Consider the following 20715-nt stretch of genomic DNA (forward strand, 5'->3'; position numbering starts at 1 on the left):
ACATGTGTATAGGGGCACATTCTAAGTGTTTTGTTGTCTACTTTCTAATCCATTATAAAAATGATCCAATCTTTAAAAATTATGTTTAACTGTCATATTTTTTTCTTCAATACAAAAAGGTTATACACATATATGTAAATATCAACATATCAAAAATCAAAGGTATTAACCTGTGACAAAGCACAATTGAAAAAGCTTGTGTTAAATAATCAAGCAATCCAGAAAAAAATGTAAAATTATTGAATCATTTCTATAATAAAGGACTTAAATAAACTTACAAGCAAAGCTCATGGTCTTTCTGATGATATGCAGTTTATGTGGACCTAAAATCTACATGAATACATATGGCAAACAGCAATTATTATCATGTATGAGAAAATAATATATGCAGGTCAAAACAATGTGCCAAAAATTAGCTCGTGGAAAACACTTACTTCCAGCAACGGCAAGGACAACCTGGGTACTCTGTCCAGTTCCTACAGCATTTGTAGCAAAACAATAATAAGTGCCTGAATCACTGAAGGCAGCATTGTTTATGACAAGTGAAGGACTGCTAATGGTTGATCCTCCATACTTGGCTAAGTTTGTATCAATAGTTATTGTCTGTCCACCAGAAACCTTCTGCCAGTAGACATTTGTATGGGCAGGGTCAGAGGTCACTTCACAAGTAAGTGTTTTACTTTCACCTACATTGACTGTGTATGCCCCAGTGGGTACTGTCACTATTGGTACATCTATAAAATAAGTTGTATTGGTAATATTATGAGGATAAACCAGGATAACAGAAACTGTAAAGAATATATTGCCCTCGCTGTCACAGTATATCAACATAGAAACATTGCTCACATTCTTTATCTGTTTGTTATTCTCTATAAAATTGTAAATTATCTTAAAAAAACATCTTAAATTATTACTTATTAGTCTTTTCAATGATTTTGATAGTTGTTAACCACCCACATTATTGACTTTAATTTTGTATAAATGTAAATCAAAATTATTCTACATACTTCCGATGACATCCAGAGTTGTAGATGTAGAACTGATTCCTGTACCAACAGCATTGGAGACTTTACATCTGTATGATCCTTCATCACTCTCAGCAGCATTGTAGATTATAAGTGATGGGGATCCAAGTGTAGATCCACCATATTTGTTGTTGGTAGTAGTATCTCCAATGTCTACAGTATTACCACTGACAGTTTTCTCCCATCTGACCTGGGTAGCTTGTGGGTTAGCAGAGTAGGAACATTCCAAAGTTATAGTTGAACCAGTATTTACTGAGTAAGTTGGAGTTGGAACAGTAACAGTTGGAATGCCTATTAATTAAAGTTAATATAAATCTATAAGATATACATTCTTTATTTTGTATATGCATTACTATCAAACATAAGATTACAGTTAAAATAAAATATTCATCATTTAGAATTTCAGAAGACAATCATTAAAATAAGAAAATCATACAAAATATAATTCTATGATTTATATCATAAAATACAAGCAAATGTTTGTGATTCAGTGGTATTATCTTTATCAGTAAAAATATCTGCTATTGTAAAGAATATTTCTCCTGGACTAAAGCACAAGATGGTTAAAATATTTCTTAGCAGCTCATGAACTCGTGGAACGTTATGGTGTATCCATCTATACCATGAAAACTGATTTATTCAACGGGTCATAGTTTTCCTTTCCTCGTTTGTCTACCCCGCACTTGACTTTTTATGAGAAACTCGGTGGGTGTTTCTAGAAAAGCAGAGGACGCTTACTCTACCGGTGCACCTGGTCCATGCTCCCAGTTTTTTGTGGGGTCTGAGTTGCTCATTTGCTTTTGTTACTTTGTATGTATGATTTTAGTTCCTTTATGTTCTTTGTTGTGTATGTATGTTTTCCATGTCTGGTCTTTGTCCCTGGATTATATTATTTTGATTACCGCTATAACCTTGGTTCCCTTGATTACTCTTTCTAGTAAATCAGAATAATGAGTTACATAGGGTTGCAAAACAATTTTGATTTCAATTAAATAAATATTTCACTGCTAAGTTAAATTTGGTTCATTGCTGTATTCCTGTGGACATTTAACCAAAAACTCATACTGAATATGTTTATGTTCAGATATGTCAAATTAACTTCATGACAACCATTATAAACCAAGACAAACACTTTGGAATTTGGATTTAAACACTGATCAAACTTACTTCCAACAACTGTGAGGAAAGTCTGTCGACTTTGTCCAGTTCCAACAATATTTGTAGCAAGACAGATATATCCTCCCTGATCACTGCTGATGGTGTTACTGATTATCAAAGATGGTGAATTGACTTTGCTCCCAGTGTATCTGTTATTGGTCATATCCACATCAACAGCATTTCCATTACCATCAATTTTCTGCCATTTAACATTAGTATGAAGTGGATTAGACTGGACATTACATTGTAATGTGATGGAGTTTCCAATGTTGACCGAGTATTGAATGGAAGCAACATTAACCACAGGTTTGCCTAAATAAAATTACAAAACAATACATTAATCATCATTGAAGAATGATCACAATGAAAAGAGAAATTAAAACTTTACAGTTTGATTTAACGACACTACCCTGTAGCTTTGTTGAAGATATTAATAGGACATCTGAAATAATTTACTGAAACAAAAACACAATGAAACCTGTCTAAACAAAACTCCTTGTAGATTGTGAAGTTTGTTAGCTTTTGACAGGTATTTGGTTTTCCCAGGTTCAAAATATGTCTTAACTGACATTAAGGGATTTATAATGTGTCTGGTTTAGAAAGGTTAACAGTTAATTTAGGGTTTTGTTCAGACAGTTTTTACTGTACTTTTTAATTTCAGTTTAGCTTCAAAATAGTAACAAAAAGAAACATTTATAAATTTACAGAAGAATTTTTTTATAAACTGTCAAGTGCCTGCATCTACAAGAAAAAAACAGAATCATTAGAGTGTTCAATGTACGTAAATATTGTAAGGATAAACATCTGCATTTGTTTATAGTATGCAAGGTTGAGCTTATCCCATATAGCGACAGTTATAGTAACAAACAATAGTGTTAGTGTACATATGAGACACAAAGCACTCTACCAAAATCAATACAATAAGATTCCAGTTCACCATGTTATGACCAAATCAATCAATTGTGGAATGACTTTTTAGTTTCCATAAAAATCCAAACAAGTAAGAATATGTAAACTAAAAATAATGCACACATGAAAAACATTAAAATACTACCACACATCAGTTACCATATATAGATAATTTCCTACAATAAAATAAAATTAAAGTCAATAGATTTTTTTTAGAATTTTTTTTTAAAATTAACTATACCAAATGTATGAGCACCAATGCTGTTCTTAAAATTTCTGTATTGAGTAATCTAGTTATAATGATTTCTAGTGATACTTTACACTGAACCAAAATACTAAATTCACTTCAAACAAATGTAAAGCTTAAACTGCCATGAATGACCATTTAAATAAACTTGACTGGTATCTCAAGACAGCAATCTAACTTACTGCCAATAACATTTAAGTAAGTTTGAGCACTCTCTCCAGTTCCTACTGAGTTAGTAGCATAACACTTATAGTTTCCAATGTCAGTAGCCAAAACTCCTGAAATGGACAGGGAAGGATTGCCAAGGTTAGGGGTGCCATAACGACTGTTGCTAGGAAGTTCAACAGGTTGTCCATTGACTATCTTCCTCCAGAATACAGCTGTATGGAGGGGATTAGATTCAACAGTACATTCCAACAAGGCATTGTCACCAACAGTAACACTGTACTGAGACTGACCAATCTTCACCACAGGTTTGTCTGTAAACAATATACAATCCAGGTTACAGAATGTACAAGTATTATGACAAGTGCACACTATGTTCTTTTCAGTATTTATTCATACATTGTCAAAACATTTTAGACTTTTGTTTCAGGAATATATACAAAATTGACATTTCGTGTTCATTTACACACTGTTAAAATTAAAACCAGGAAAATGTAATGGTATGTGTTTGCAGTGTCAAGCTGGATACTACCAGTTATACTATATCTAACTACTGACTTTATTGTTTTGGTTTTTTGTTCTTTTTTTGAAAACAGTATTAATCAAATGTAAATTGTTGGATTGTGCTAATCCCCTACTGAAAGACAAACTTAGATAGAAAACAACAAATGACTGTAACTATTTTTGTTGCATTGCATAATGGTATAAGCTGATCATGCCTGACTTCTTTAGATTCTTATGAACTTAGGAAAAAATAACTAAATGGGAAAAAAAAAAAAAAAAAAAAAAAAAAAAAAAAAAAAAAAAAAAAAAAAAAAAACCAACACTTACTTCCAACAACAGTTAATGTAGTTTGACTGCTGACGGTGGTCCCAACTGCATTGGTGGCCTGGCAAGTATATGAGGAGCCATCTGTACTTTGGGCATTGTAGACGGTAAGAGATGGTATACTAAGTGATCCACCTGTGTATTTGGTTGGGTTACCAGCTACATCAATAGGGTTAGAGTTTCCGTTAGAGTCAATCTTATTCCATCTTACAGACTGTGCAGAGGGTGTAGCAATAACTGTACATTGTAAAGTGACAGAATTTCCAAGATTGACACTGTAAGAATCTGATCCAATAGTAACTGTTGGTCTGCCTGTAAGTAGATGATGTTTGTTTACAATATCTATTTTCTCAACATTTTATAATTATATCTATAGAAGACATCCAGCAATTGATATCAGAGAAAAAGAATAACTAATTTGAAAACTTATATGCATATAACAGTCTTTAAACTTCACTTACCAATAAACCACTTTGTTAACAAAATCAGAAAGTATAAAAAAGGGGATATCTCCTTGTACTTACTTCCAATGACATTAAGCTGGGTCTGTTGACTCTGACCAACCCCAACAATATTTTTGGCATAGCATTTATATACACCTCCATCATTTTCATTGGCATTCAGAACAGTCAGGGATGGATTATTAAGTGTTACTCCAGAATATTTGTTGGTATCCATGGTTGATGCTTTGATTTCAGTGGATTGACCTTGTCTGACCCTGACCCAGTATACCTCTGTTGCTGCTGGTGATCCAGTGACAGTGCAAACCAACTGTATTGTTTGTCCATAATTTACATTGTAAATATCCTGTGGAACTGAAACTTGTAAAATATCTGAAAAAAAAGGACAAACATTGAATATTTTGCAGTTGTTAGAAAGTTTCAGGAATAGTTTGAACACTACAAAAAAATGATACTGCATTATGACTCAAAGAATGAACTTCATGATTTCACAAAAAAATTAGGTCAGTTAAGAAAAAATATTGTTTTTATATTCCAGTAATTAGAAATTACTGTGCATGTACACCATAGCAATTTAATCATTTCAATCAAAAATTTTGTTAGTTTTTGCAAAATTTACAAAAAATCACATTGGCAGAAGGCTAACATTTTATTAACTTTTCTCTTCAAATTTAGAGGTATTTTCCAAGCATATGAAACTTACTTCCAGTGACATCAACATAACGATCTCCACTTGTTCCTGTGCCTACAGCATTGGTAGCAGTGCAAATGTAATAACCCTCATCAGCAGCAGTAGCACTCAAAATAGTGAGGGATGGATTATTTAAGTTTCCATTCTGATATTTATTTTGGTTGCTTATGTCAAGGTTGGTGACAGAACCACTGGCCGATCGTCTCTGCCATTGTACAGTGGTGTGAGCAGGGTCTGAGTTAACAGTACAAACAACAATGACACTCTGGCCAATTTCAACCTGGTAGTTATTGGGAATAGCAACAGCTGGAATGTCTGAAAGAATCAAAACATAAATACATTATAAATATATAGTTCTAGGTTTTAAAGAGTAATCAAGGGAACCAAGGTTATAGCGGTAATCAAAAGAATGTAATCCAGGGACAAAGACCAGACATGGAAAACAGACATACACAACAAAGAACATAAAATAACTTAAATCATACATACAAAGTAACAAAAGCAAATGAGCAACTTGGACTCCAATAAAAACTGGGAGCATGGACCAGATGCACTGTTAGAGTATGCATCCTCTGCTTTTCTATAAAAAACTTCTGTAGTGATGACTTCAATCTTGTTACAAGCAACATAACATTCTTTGCATCATTTTTGAAATGATGCAGAGAAATTCTTGAATACTGTTGAAGTACAACTTTCAGAAAAATCACAAATTCATGTACTCTTTCAACAAATGAAAAACACATATGTTGTAATGAAATTGGGACAATATTACATCAATACTTTAACAATCCTAATACACTTCATATATTTGATTTGATTTCTCTTGAACCTATAACATAAGGAATAAATCAAAGAATTTTATCATTAACCTGCTGTAAAGTAAAATGACAAATGAACTTACTTCCTGAAACAGTAACAAATGTCCTGCTACTGGTTCCTGTTCCAACACTATTAGTAGCTGAACACTCATAGAAGGCCTGATCTGTGTTCCTGTTAGCCTGTTTTATCTTCAGGGATGGACTGCCTACCACGCCACCTTCATATTTGTTGGAATTAGTCACATCAATAACAGTCTCTACACCATTTTGAATTTTTTTCCATGAGACACCAGTGTAGGTAGGATTAGCAGTTATGGTACAAACAATAGTTACTTCATTTCCCCATGGTACAGTGTAGGATGAAGAGGCAATATTTACAACAGGAGGATCTATAACGAAATGGTCACTCTTTAATATATATTATAAAAGACTTCCTGTAAACAATTATGATAATCAAACAATCTTTAAAGGTTGAGCAAGGTAAATTTAATTTAGCCATGATAGTTTGCCAGACTATGGAACTGTCTAGAACTGATGTTGTCACATCATAAGAACAATGTAATTCATTTTAACTTGATATCTTCAATATTTAAATATCAATAATCAATAAAAAAATGTCTTAATTTCTGCTAATGCTAACACAAGTTTGAATACATTAATGTGCATAGCCAAAATAGTATTTTAAAATGACTGACAGAATGACTAAATGATTACAGACTGACATTAAATGTGTGATGGGGTGTTTTGTCAAGGTTTTGATGAATGTTGTTTAACACCACAGTTAATATTATGTTACTTAGTTACTCAGCTTACTATAAACAAATTCTATAAATATAATTAAAATTTGATATACTTACTACCAATGACATTGAGGTAAGCTTGTCCACTCTGTCCAAGTCCTACATCATTTGAAGCAAAGCATACATAGTTAGCTCTGTCTGAAAGTTGAGCATTATTGACAGTAAGAGAAGGATTGTTGACACTGCCACCTACATATTTACTGTTGTCAATAGAGATGGTGATAGGATTATTAGTACCATCAAGTTTCTTCCAATATACATTAGTGTGGGTAGGGTTAGCCTGGATATTACAAACTATAGTGGCTGATCCACCAATATTAATGTCGACAGATTGCGCTGAGACTGATACCTGGGGTACACCTGAAAAAAAAATTAGTAAAATCACAAATTAGAAATCTGATAAAAAAAAGTTTTTACAAACTCTACACGTTAACTGAGAGCAAAATCATTACCAAATATATATCTCTTATTTTTTGGTTTAAAGGCATTACATCTTTTTAATAATTGGGAAGAAGAAATATAATTATTAACAAAACTGGTAAATCAACACAGGAATATCAAACAACATGTATATCTAAAATGTGAACCTACTGCCAACCATATCCAGAAATGTGTTCTGACTGCTTCCAGTTCCGATAGAATTTACAGCATAACATTTATAGTTTGCTTCATCGCTCTGCTGTAAATTGTTAATGGTCAAAGATGGAGAGTTCAGGCTAAAACTGTACTTGTTGGTGGAAGTTCTGATCTCTGTGTTGGAGTTACCAGATGATTTCACCCAGTACACCTCTGTGGCTTGTGGATTGGCAACTACAGTACAACCAAGTGTAACTGTTCCACCAAAGTTTCCATTGTATTGGTTGAGAGCAATAGCAACTACAGGTATATCTGAAACAAACACAAAATGTTAGGAATATTTATTTGAAAGTACATGTTGATGAGGCTTCTAAAAGAGCTCCAAGACAAAGTTTAGCAAAGACAAACAAGTACATAAAAAAGAAAACAATTCAATGTGCTTTTATCAAAGGTGATTACCATAATCTATCATTACAGGTCAAGGTTTACAACAGATCTGTCTTTAACAGATACTATTTTTCAATCACTTAGAAAACAAACATGAAGTGATTGAACACCTAACAACAGATGTAAACTTACTTCCAGTCACATCCAGGAAGGTAGAAGTAGATGTCCCTGTTCCAACAATGTTGGTTGCTGTACAGATATAATAACCACGGTCTTGGTCATCAGCATTATTAATCATCAGGTTAGGACTACTGACAGTAGGAGAATTGTACTTTCCAGAAACACTACGAAGAGCTGTTTGGACACCACCATTAAATCTATACCACTGAACTGACTGAGCTTGAGGATTGGCATTAATGGTACAGACTAATTCAACATTCTTGTTCTTTTGAACTGAGTATGTGTTGGCTCCAATGTTGACAATAGGTGCAGCTAAAACATCGTAGATAAAAAAAAAGTTAATACTCAAAATTTTTTACATTTAAAATTGTATATCATTTTTTTTTTTTAAACATAATGTCCTATGTATTACAATTCATCCTGTTAATATATCAGACTTTACAGTAAAATCAGACACTATATCTTTTTCAATTTCAAGAAATTTGTAGAAAAAAAACTTAGTATAAAAAATTCTAATAAGTAAAAATATTGTGACAGTTGATGAAGTTATACTTACCACCAAGTACATCTAAGTATGTCTGTGAACTTCTTCCTGTACCAACTGAATTAGATGCTGTACAGATATAAAATGCCTCATCACTGGTGACTGCATTGGAGATAATCAGAGCTGGTGACTGGGTAGTACTTCCAGAGTATTTAGATGAAGACAAGTCAACATTCTGCTCTACACCATTTACAATCTTTTTCCACTGCACACTAGTTGCTGATGGTGCAGCATTAACAGTACATGGAATTGTGGCAGTCTGGGCATAGTTCACAGAATAAGTGTTGAGTGGAATCTGGACATTTGGCACAGCTGAAACACAAAGGTACAGTGAGAAAAAGAACGTAAAACAATTTACTAGTGTTTATCAATGACCAATAAAGCTCTGATTAGTATATAACTGAAATACTTTATATTAAACAGAAACTGACCAAATATAGGTTTGCTGATTAGGTGTACTTACTGCCAGTAACAGTCAAAGTTGTGGGGTTACTTTTCCCAGTGCCAATGTCATTTGTAGCAAAACAGTAAAAGCGAGCATTATCACTAAAATCAGCATTTAGGATAATCAGTGATGGTGAATTAACAGTCTGTCCTTGGTACTTAGCAGTATTAGTTTTGTCAATGGTGACCTCATTGGCATTTCCCACTTGTTTTGTCCAATAGACAGAGGTTTCAGCAGGTGAAGCGGAGACAGTACAGGCCAGTGTGATCTGGTTGTTGATACCAATAGTGTATTGGTCTTGTGGAATGCTAACAACTGGAACAGCTAAAACAAGAATTAAAAGAAGAATTTAAGACAGTGTTTCAACTGTGTCTGGCTTGTGAAGAATAATAATTTTAAGAAATATTTGTAAGTGCAGACAATTTTAAAAATGTATTGAAACATATTAAAATAGTCTTGCATGAAATAAATTTTGAATAAATTGTGCAAGTTATGAAGTATTCATTTTTTATTTATCATAAAATTTTGCCTTCTGATCTAATCTTTGTAAAACAAACTGTATTGTTTTTTTTTCTCTTGTTGAAAACAATTATTTTTAATCAATAGTATGACATGATACATCTTCCTAGTAATTAAGATTTATATTTTTTTTAATTAAGTAAACATACCACCAGTGATATCCAAAGTAGTTGTACCACTCTGACCAGTACCAACAATATTTACACCATAACATACATATCTACCAGCATCAGCAGCTACAGTATTGAGAATGGTCAGACTTGGGGAAGACTGGGTAGCACCCTGGTACTTGTTGTTATTGTTTGTTCCCATGTCAATGTTGACAAGTTGATTCTGGGCGTTGTATTTTGCCCAGTAAACATTGGTATGTGGTGGGTTAGCATTGACAGTGCACTGAAGGACTGCTGTTGTTCCCAGGGTGAAAGAGTGAGTTGGTGGTACAGACACAACTGGAATATCTATGAATTAGAAAGAAAACATTTCAAAAATCGTTATTTTTCATATTGAATAAAAAGAAAATTTGAAAGAAAGGAAGTGGTGACATATTATCCTTCTTATACAAATGTTATGAAGATTGTTCTAAACTTTCAATAATTAAAAAAAAAAAACATACAATTTATAACTTTTAAAATCTGGAGTAAAATCTTACCGCCTTGAACTCTGAGGAAAGTCTGAGCACTGCTGCCGGTACCAACATTGTTGTCAGCAAAACACTGATAAAATGCTTGGTCATCTTTGTTGACTTGTGAGATTATAAGATTTGGAGAGCCAACAATTGATCCACTGTACTTGGATGAAGTTAAATCTACTTCCTGAAGCTGACCATTTGGCAACAATTTTTTCCAATAAACTTTGGTTTCAGTTGGATTGGCAGTAACAGTACATTGTAAGGTAGCAGTTTGTCCATAGTTAAATTCAAACTGTGTCTGTGGAACAGCAACACTTGGAACATCTGTTCACAAAAAATGCATGTGGTTACTCATTTTGGTAAAATAATTGAAAATCAATTGCAGAATTTAAAACGTTGTTGCACCAAAGACAATATTTGAATACAGGTAACATTATTATTCTGATTCTAAGAAGTAAAATGAAACTTCAACACACAATGTACTTTTTGAAAAGACAGAAGTTTGGTCCTTAATCTCTCTATAGAGGTTTTTTCAATCTTTGAATTTCTTTTACATTTAAATTTAAAGCTGTCTTAAAACAGTTGTCAAGGGTCAATTTAACAATTATCAACAGATAAATATATTAAACACATAAGTATTTGATACTGATAAATAAATGACAACTCTTCACAAAATTCAATTTTCATGACAAGTAAATGAACAAATTTCCAGCACCTGATACAATTTTACTAATAATTATAATATTGATGATATTAATGTCCCCATAAGACATGACAACTTACTTCCAAAGACATCAAGGTAAGACTGAGCACTGGCTCCAGTTCCTACAGCATTAGTAGCTGTACAAATATAATTGCCTTCATCTGAGAACTGAGCATTATTGATGGTTATAGATGGAGTTGTTACTGTACCCCCTGTAATCCTAGCATTACCAGCAACGTCAACATTCTGTGTTTGACCATTGACCAATCTCTGCCATTGAACAGATGTTACAGATGGGTTGGCTGTTATAACACACTGGATAGTGATGGTATTGCCAACTTCCACTCGGTAGTTGTTGGACAAAATTGCTACTTGAGGAGCACCTAGGATTAAAAACAACAAAAAACTATGATTGTTTGAATGTGATACAGATTTTACTCAATAAACCTTAACATAATTATCTGGCTGTATTAAAACATAGATCACTTAAATAAGTACAATGTATTTATGGGACAAGTAGTCAGAAGATAATAAAATAATAATTAAAGCACATAATTCATGAAAGTGTAATCTGTTAGATAAATAATAGTAGCATAATTTGACAGCAGGGATATCTTACTATTGAAAACAAATCTAAAATGTCCAAATATGAAAATTTCTGTTTTAACATAGGTATGAGTATATTAAAGACTTACTTCCTGATATAACAACTCTTGTCTGGGAACTTTGTCCAACTCCCACGCTGTTCTCAGCAAAACAGATATAGGAAGCAGCATCATCCAGATTAACATTAGAGATGGTGAGGCTGGGTGATCCCGTGGTAGATCCACTATAACGAGCATTGTTGGCAATAGCAGCAGCATCAATTGTTGTCACCTGGTTATTCTTAATTTTTTGCCAATAAACTTTACTGTGAGCTGGATTGGCAGTCACCACACAGCCTAAGGTTACTGACTTGCCGTAGTCCACAGTGTACTGAGATTGTTCAATTCTTACATAAGGTATATCTAAGGAAAATTAAAATAAATGAAATGTAAAATATAAAAAATACATGATATGCTGCATCTACACAATGTATTTTATTGTACTAACAATGTTACAGTGATATTCATGATAATTCCTAAGAACTTTAAACATTTTTTGAAAGTTATGTCTGCAAATTTTACTAAAGCATTTTTATAAATTAATCTAGGCCAAGCTTCATCAAATAATCAAATGTTCATTATACTTAGAGTAATTCACTCCAAAATCATTTTGAGAACAATATTTTGTCCAAATACAGAGTAAATCCCATCATGACATTGGCCCTACTTACTTCCTGTGACAAGTAATGCTGTTGGAGTACTCTGTCCAGTTCCAACACTATTCTGAGCATAACAAGTGTAGCTTCCCTGGTCATCTAACTGAGCATTGTTGATCTGAAGGGATGGGTTAGAAACAGTGGAACCAGCATACTTGCCACCACTTTGAGCAACATTTATGTTGGTTGTAATTCCATTTCTAAGCTTACGCCAATAAACAATTGTATGTGGTGGGTTGGCTGTGACAGTACATGTCAGTGTAACAGAGTTACCGAAGTCCACGTTATTATTTGGTACAGGAACATTCACAGTTGGGGGTTCTACAACAGAAATCATGTAAAATACAACAGTTTTCTTCCCAGTAGGCATTAAGATCTTCATGTGAAATAGGATATCATTTATTTTAAATTCTTTAATCTTGAGCAACTGAGAAACAACAATAGAACATGGATTTAAAAATGATATAATTTCTTCAACCAAAAGATCAGTTTTAAATACAAATGTTAATAACAAGAACACAGCTCTTTTCCTGAGCAAATCATGGAGTATATTTTTTAATGTACTTACGTCCAGAAACTTCCAAGGTAGCTTCTCCACTGTTGCCAGTTCCAATAGAGTTTGTAGCATAGCAGACATATTTACCAATGTCAGAGAAATCGGCATTTCTTAAGATAAGTGAAGGTGACTGTAGAGTAACACCACCATACTTGACAGTATTAGTTGATGATGTAATAGTTGTTGTCTGTCCGGCACTATTGGTAAATATCCAGTATACATTCGTGTGTGCAGGATTGGAAATGACGTTACATCCTAACACAATTTCATTTCCAACAATAACAGGAAACTTAGTGGATGTTAGGGTAACAGTTGGAACAGCTATGGAAAAGAAGGTTATACATTAATTTATAAGATTGCTATTTCAGAACTGGTGTGTTCAATTGAAACAAAATTTGTTTAATACTGTTTTTTAGTAGTCTTCATTAAAAAAATTTCATTGAATTATCGTTAAACAATGACAAAAAAAAAATAGTTTCTTTATATGAATCATTAATCTATTACTTTAGTTACTTTAACTAAACATTTTCAATATAAATTTAAAGAATATGTTACATTTAACCATTATATATTATACCTAACGATTTGCAAGCTGGTAGGTGACATGGTAGCACTAATCACTTTAAAATAATTATTCATCTCAAGGAAATTACACAAAACTGGCATTGTCTTTATTTTAAGAACTTTACAAATTGATATTCATCTTCAATATCATGTTAGCCACTTCAATTGTGATGTATTAAAATGCTATAGCTACAGGTGTATAGCTATCACAACAACTGAAACCGTGTGACTTCAAAATGTAACCCTTATTCCTGTTTTAAACTGTATAAAATAAACACAACATTCAGTTAATTATAGAATAAACAGAATTATAAGCTATGTGTTAATGTGCAAATAAAATAGACAATGTAATAAAACGTCAACAAATTCTATTCCCATAAAATGTACAATTCTTTGTGGGGAACCAGTGTAACTTTTAAAGTGTAGTCAAACCAAAAATTGAAATTCAACACGAAATGTAATTTTTTCATTGAAAGATGCTTTTATGAATTTTTACATTTTAAATTTTACAGAATTTATAAAAACAAAAAGGAAAAAAATGATTCCCACAGCTAAAAGTACCTCAATCCTAAACCCACAACTGAAAGTACCTTAATCCAATATAGTATTTGTCAGTTCTTTTTTTAAAATTGATATTGTTCCCATTTTTTATAGAATCTTTTCTTTGGAGAATTTCCTCTTTATTTTTTTTAAAACCTTTATTCTTTATAACCAACTATTATACTTATATAAATTGGGAAACGAAGAAGTTCTGTTGATTTCATGACATTGCCTTTTGCTCCAAAATAAAACATTCTTAATAAAAAATGTTTTATTGATGGAATTAATCATTATTTAATCATGGAATAATTTGATTTTGATCAGACCTCATACACTTGTTAATCCATAGATAGAAATTGATATGAAGAAATGTTAAAAAAGTATCATAGCATATATAGATTTTGAGTCAAATATTAAAATTAAAGTGACATAGCCTTCCTGCTGTATCATATAAATCCTTTGATTATTTGCATTTAAAAAGTAAAGGCAAGTTTTCAAAGGTTAGTTGTAAGCAATTTTTATCTCCCAGCAAAAATAAAATTTAATCGGTAAACAAGCTAGAATCAATAGATTCTGCAAAATAGACAAAGAAATGATAAATGCATTTATGTTTCAAATTGCTCTGTGATACATATTGTAAGTATCAATTAAATCAAAATCAAATTTGTCCACTTCAAAAACAGGATACTGACACAGTAATGTATTAGGGTAAGAATGCTAGGATATTTTTTAGCTGAATTTAAATTATTCTTATAGAAGAATTCAAACATCACAGAAATTACTTGTAATTCATTGAAAAAAATGAACTTTACTCTTAAATCATTTAGGAATGTCAGTATCTGTTATTGTATAAAAAATGTAGCAAAATTTGAAATCGGTCTTCATAAAGCTTCCAGAAAAAAGTCTCAATGTAAACAAGTTACATCCAGACATTAACTTGTAATTAAAATACAATACTGTTTTTTTTTATAAAGATCAGTCAAAGGTTGCTACATTGAAACAAAGAGAAATACAAGCACAAGCAGAATAAAATGAAAATCATTACCATTCGAATAGCTTTGTATATGCTTTAATAGAAACATTCATAATTAGAAGTCTCTTGAAAAAATCTTCTAAGCAATTGATGTAGAATCCATTCTAATACATGTACATGTAACACTCTAGCTTTATGTATATCTTTTTCATACATTGCCTATGGCAATTTTTCAGTTAAACTACTCATATCATTGATTGTTAAGTTTTTAAAATTCATGTCAAATTCATTAATTCTATTCCCTAGTTTCAGTAGAATGGATTAGACATTTGTATATTTTTAAGAAATCAAGTGTCAATTTGGATTTGGTGGTTTCAAAATTAGGTTCATCTTAAAAGAATGAATTTATCAAAAGTCATTTAGTAACCACCAAATCTATAATGGACACTGATCGTCCTACTTCTAAAGGTGTTGAGACTTACCCCACCACTATTCTCATCATACTCAAGCAAGTTGACACAATTAAGTAAATAATAATTACTTTTTTTTTCATGTAAATGATATTTAATGTTCATAAGTACAAAAGTATAAAGACCAGTATGAATTGGCAATTATCTGAATAATAGGGAAATATAATATTGATCATGTTGATGTCTACTGGTAGGAAAACATGAAATATTCTATTGGAAGGGAAATATGGAAGGTTCTATTGGAGGGTTGAGGGTTATGGGTAATATGTGGTGAGTACTTACAGCCACTTATGGTGACTTTAGTAGGAGAGCTTTGAGCTGTGCCTACAGCATTTGTTGCCCAACATCTATAGGTGCCATCATCACTAGATTGGGCGTTACGAATCACTAGGGAGGGGCTTGTTAATGAAGAGCCACTATATTTGTTGGTGTCGGTCATATTGATAGTTTGAGAGGCCCCACCAGCTTGACTTTTTGTCCAATAAACTTTAGTAGCGGTGGGACTTCCTGTAACCCTGCATTCTAAGGTGGCATCAGTGCCAACATCAAACTTGTACTGATCTTGTGGGATCACAACAGTCAATATATCTATAGTAAAATGGGGAATGTATTTAAATATGCTTCAGGTGAGATCAGAAACTAGAGATGCTCTTTTTAAAATCTTTTCCAGAATTAGTTTCGTATCAGTAGACATTTTCTATATTGATTTATTTGTTCCAAGTGCTTTGTTGTTTTTATCATGAATTTCTCTGCATAAATAGACAAAAAAAACCTTTAAAACATAAAGACACAACACATAAATATACTGGCATGCTACGTTTACTTAAATAATTCTTTACAAAAGCAATTCATATCAAAAAGAATGCAAAAGAATTTTTTACAGTTTTGATATGTAAGATCTACTCAAGTCAGCATGCCATTAATAAATAATTAAGGAGAACATACCTCCAAAAACATCTAAAAATGTCTGTGAACTTTGAGATGTGCCAAGACTATTTGTGGCAGAACAAATATAGTTCCCTTCATCAGCTGCAGTGGCTCCTGTAATGGTCAGGGATGGGTTGGCTACAGTGGAGCCACTGTACTTGCTAACATTAGGTACATCTAATGTAACAGAATTTCCATTGACAATTTTGTACCACTGTACAGAGGTAGCATCTGGATTAGCAGCAACTGTACACTCTAGTATTACAAAGTTCCCATGGTTCACTGTATACACTGGTTTTTTAATTTTCACCACAGGTAAACCTAAAAGTTAAGTTTAATTTTAGTCCGTATAGCAGTTAAAATGTAAGATCTGTCTTCATACAAAACATCTTAAACCACGAGCAACAGAACCTGACAATAAATATTTGATAGTATAAATATTTATATATATTTAAAAAATATTAACCATGAACTTCAGTTTAAGATTCATCATTTACATATACAAATATTTACCTCCTGTCACTTGTAAATTTATTGGCTGACTGTTTGAAGTTCCCTCTGCATTTGTGGCTGAACACACATAAGTTGCAACATCATTTTGGTTGACATTGTTAATAGTAAGGGAAGGGGAGGCTACTGTACTCCCAGAGTATTTTCCATTGCTGTTGGCAACATTAATATCTGAAGGTGTACCCTGGACATACTTCTTCCATGAAACAGCTGTGGCCCCTGGTGTACCACTCCATGTACATATAAGCTGTAATGAGTTTCCTTGCTGAACTGAGTATAGGGTTGTAGGTGCATTCACAGTCAATAGACCTATAGTGAGATAATGATTAAAAAAAACCACTGTAATTGTGTTATTACAACACACAAAATAATTTGTATATCATTTCTATAATAAAAAAAAATAATTTAGAAAATGATCAGGATATTTATATTCTAAAAAATACATGATTTTATTGTCTCCATTGTCTGAATATTAATCATAATAAAGAGACCAATGAGATGTTTGCTTTAACCACACAGACAAAAAACAAAACAAAAAAAATGCCACAAATCATACAATACAGGCATATACAGATAGATTAGTAATTATTGCTTGATTTTTTAACTCTGTTAGTGGGACATTACTATTAATAATAACATTATTCAAGGGTCTCTGTTTTGTCTATAACATACCACCAATTACATCCAAATAGACAGAGGCACTTCTTCCTGTCCCAAGACTATTAGTGCCTGAACAAACATAATTCCCTTCATCATCCTGTATGTTAGCATTAGCGATAGTTAACGATGGAGTAGTCACACTTCCTCCAGAATATTTGCCATTAGAGTTGGCCACATTGATAGTGGTTTCCACACCATTGATAGTTTTTTTCCACAAGACAGTGTTAGCTGCAGGTGTTGCAGTAACTTGACACTGAATGGTAACTGTCTGTCCATATGTTACTGAATATGGAGGGTTAAGAATGACAACTGATGGAATAGCTGTTAAATAGAAAGTAGGAATGATTACATGAAGGCTATGATTGGAGAATGATTTTAATTACATCTCAACATTTGAGTGTTGAATTGCAACTTGTAAACAACCAATTAGGAAATGGAAATGGGCTTGTCTAATTACTAATAAATTAAAATTTATGAAATTTACCTGTTACAGTAATTTCATTTACCTTGTATGATAAAAATTCTAATGTAATGAAATAAATTTGAGTTTATATAACATACTTCCAATAACATTCAGTGTTGTTTGTTGACTCTGAGAAGAACCAACATTGTTGGTAGCAGTACACAAGTATTTAGCTTTATCCCCATCAGCAGTATTGTGGATAGTCAAGGATGGTTTTGATGTGGAGGCACCACTATATTTCCCATTACTACTGGCCACATTTATATCCTGAGCTTGTGCCATATTTCCATCTAAAGGAATCTTTTTCCATAAAATGGAGGTAGCAGAAGGGGAACCATTCACCATACAAACAAGTTCAACATTTCCGCCAGCCTGTACTGTGTACTGGCTTGATGGTATTGTCACAGTAAGCAAACCTATTAAAAATACCATACAGTGAAGTGACTATTATCAATGCTTCTGGCTAAAACCATCAACAAGTATCATTTTTTTAAGCAGCACTACACACATCATTTTACAGTGATTAAACTTAACTTGCACTTAATTTTAAAAAGAAAAAAAAATCAGTATGGCTATCAAAGACAATAGTTGATTAATAAAAATCTACAGTTGTTGTTTCTTACCACCTATCACGTCCAGAAATCTAGCAAAGCTCTGACCAGTACCAACATCGTTAGTGGCAGTACATATATAACTAGTCTCATCATCCTGAACAGCATTACTAATGGTCAGACTTGGAGAAGAAACTGTTCCACCAGAATACTTCCCATTAGATCCCTGTATATTAATGACCTCTAGGTTACCATTCCTGAACCTTTTCCACTGTACTGACTTGTGTGATGGAACAGACTGAACTACAGTACAGGGAATAGTTGTACTGGCTCCATAGTTAACAGTGTATGTGTCAGCTGGTATCTCAACAACTGGGATGTCTGAAATGTAGAAATGAACATACCATTATAAAATTGCATATCAAACATACAATCATTTATCAAAGTTGGCTTATTGCAAGCAAATATAATAAAATATCTTTCAAAGCTGTTAATATACAAATGCCAATGTTTTACTTGAAACATCCTTTTCATTATTCTATTTCAGGTTTGAATTATGTTTTAAGTGATAACTATATACAATAAAACATACTTCCAGTGACACTGAGGAAAACTTGATTACTGCTAGAAGTTCCTTCCACATTGGTAGCTGTACATTGGTAATAGGCTGAATCTGAGTTGAGTACATTATTTATTGTCAGGGCTGGTGTTCCTGTTGAAGAACCTGAGTATTTACCACCACCATTGGTGACATCAATATCTGTTGGGACAGCATTTTGAATTTTTCTCCATTTTACTTGGTTTGGGGCTGGACTACCATTTATAATACATGGAATTGTTATAGTTTTGCCAACTTGAGCACTATAAGGATCAGGTGGTATAGTAACTGTCAGTAAACCTACAATATCAGAAAATTATCAAATCATTTTCATTTTTTTGCTCCTGTTATGAATCCATGTACTGCTTCTTGCTGGGCTGTTTATAAAAATGTTTTTTTTTTCACATTCTATCATTTATCATCAATGTTTATTTCTCATTTTTTTGCAACATAAAATATATTTCAAGCAACAACGACTTACCTCCAATGACATCTAGCAGTGTTGATGAACTGGTTCCACTACCTATCTGATTGGTAGCAGTACAAATATAACTTGCTTCATCATTTAGATTGGCATTATTAATGACCAACGAAGGGGAGTTAACTGTTGCTCCTCCATACTTTCCCTGCGAATTGGCAACATCAATATCTGAGGTAGTTCCACCCTTTGTGACCTTCCATTTGATAGTGTGATGCGTAGGGACAGCTGATACAATGCATTCCAGGGTTATAGCATTTCCATAATTAACACTGTATGTATCCTTAAGAATACGTACTTGTGGTGCACCTACAAAAGTGGATATGTCCAATATGAAAAAAAAAAAATATGAATTGAAAACATGCAATATATATAAAAAAATAAGAAGATGAAATCCATTGCAAAAAAAAAAAAAAATAAAGAATTGATAAATACAGTCTACTTCTCTGTTTGAAAACAATTCAAAACAAATCCAGCACTATAATGAAAAAAAAAAAAAAATTATCAACCAGTTATGTACACCACTTACTTCCCATTACATCTAATGTTGTTTTTTGACTGGATGCCCTTCCTGCTGCATTGGTGGCTGTACAGATATAATCAGCTTTGTCATCATTGGAGGCTGATGTTATTGAGAGCGATGGTCCAGAAACAGTAGCACCTACATACTTCCCATTACTAGTACCAACATTGATGTTTGTAGCTACATTGTTGACAACTTTTTGCCATGTGATGAAATCAGCCGATGGAACACCTGACCATGTACAACCAAGGGTGACAGTGCCACCTAGCTGTACATTATATGAAGGCTGAGTTACCATCACATTTAGCAAACCTTAAAATTAAAGGAAAGAATAATTAAAAAACAAACAATGTTTTAACTTTTATCATGAAAGAAAAAAAAATAATTGCACAAACAAGCAAAAAGCAGACGAAAATGTGAAGAAAACAAAGTATTTAATGTTTTGATAAAACTGTACCATGATAATAATGCATGCAACTAATAAAAATACCTAAAATAATAATAACACTGTCATACAT

At 32.7% G+C, this 20715-nt stretch overlaps 1 protein-coding gene across 10 annotated transcripts in view; it reads right to left on the reverse strand.

Moving 5' to 3' along the window:
- LOC148615887 (hemicentin-1-like) overlaps positions 1–20715 on the reverse strand; it is a 72774-nt gene that overhangs the window by 12091 nt on the left and 39968 nt on the right. For 8 of the 10 annotated variants that reach the window (XM_088582501.1, XM_088582497.1, XM_088582495.1 and 5 more), the window contains 28 exons: positions 20204–20509; positions 19678–19983; positions 19191–19496; positions 18671–18979; positions 18146–18463; positions 17597–17905; positions 16928–17233; positions 16433–16735; positions 15770–16075; positions 12953–13261; positions 12400–12705; positions 11780–12091; positions 11165–11467; positions 10403–10705; positions 9903–10211; positions 9253–9558; positions 8802–9101; positions 8258–8557; positions 7694–7990; positions 7160–7462; positions 6386–6691; positions 5497–5799; positions 4857–5165; positions 4336–4644; positions 3522–3818; positions 2193–2495; positions 1008–1316; positions 435–734 (listed from right to left, as the gene is read on the reverse strand). In XM_088582501.1, coding sequence (XP_088438627.1) covers positions 435–734; positions 1008–1316; positions 2193–2495; positions 3522–3818; positions 4336–4644; positions 4857–5165; positions 5497–5799; positions 6386–6691; positions 7160–7462; positions 7694–7990; positions 8258–8557; positions 8802–9101; positions 9253–9558; positions 9903–10211; positions 10403–10705; positions 11165–11467; positions 11780–12091; positions 12400–12705; positions 12953–13261; positions 15770–16075; positions 16433–16735; positions 16928–17233; positions 17597–17905; positions 18146–18463; positions 18671–18979; positions 19191–19496; positions 19678–19983; positions 20204–20509 — 8553 coding nt within the window. The remainder of the gene's footprint in view (positions 1–434; positions 735–1007; positions 1317–2192; positions 2496–3521; positions 3819–4335; positions 4645–4856; positions 5166–5496; positions 5800–6385; positions 6692–7159; positions 7463–7693; positions 7991–8257; positions 8558–8801; positions 9102–9252; positions 9559–9902; positions 10212–10402; positions 10706–11164; positions 11468–11779; positions 12092–12399; positions 12706–12952; positions 13262–15769; positions 16076–16432; positions 16736–16927; positions 17234–17596; positions 17906–18145; positions 18464–18670; positions 18980–19190; positions 19497–19677; positions 19984–20203; positions 20510–20715) is intronic. The other 2 variants (XM_088582505.1, XM_088582504.1) reach the window with 1 other exon arrangement.

This window comes from Perna viridis, chromosome 5, assembly GCF_037379345.1.
Source record: "Perna viridis isolate PV_CMFRI_1.1 ecotype Kerala chromosome 5, ASM3737934v1, whole genome shotgun sequence".
In the NCBI taxonomy this organism is placed as follows: Eukaryota; Metazoa; Mollusca; class Bivalvia; order Mytilida; family Mytilidae; genus Perna; species Perna viridis.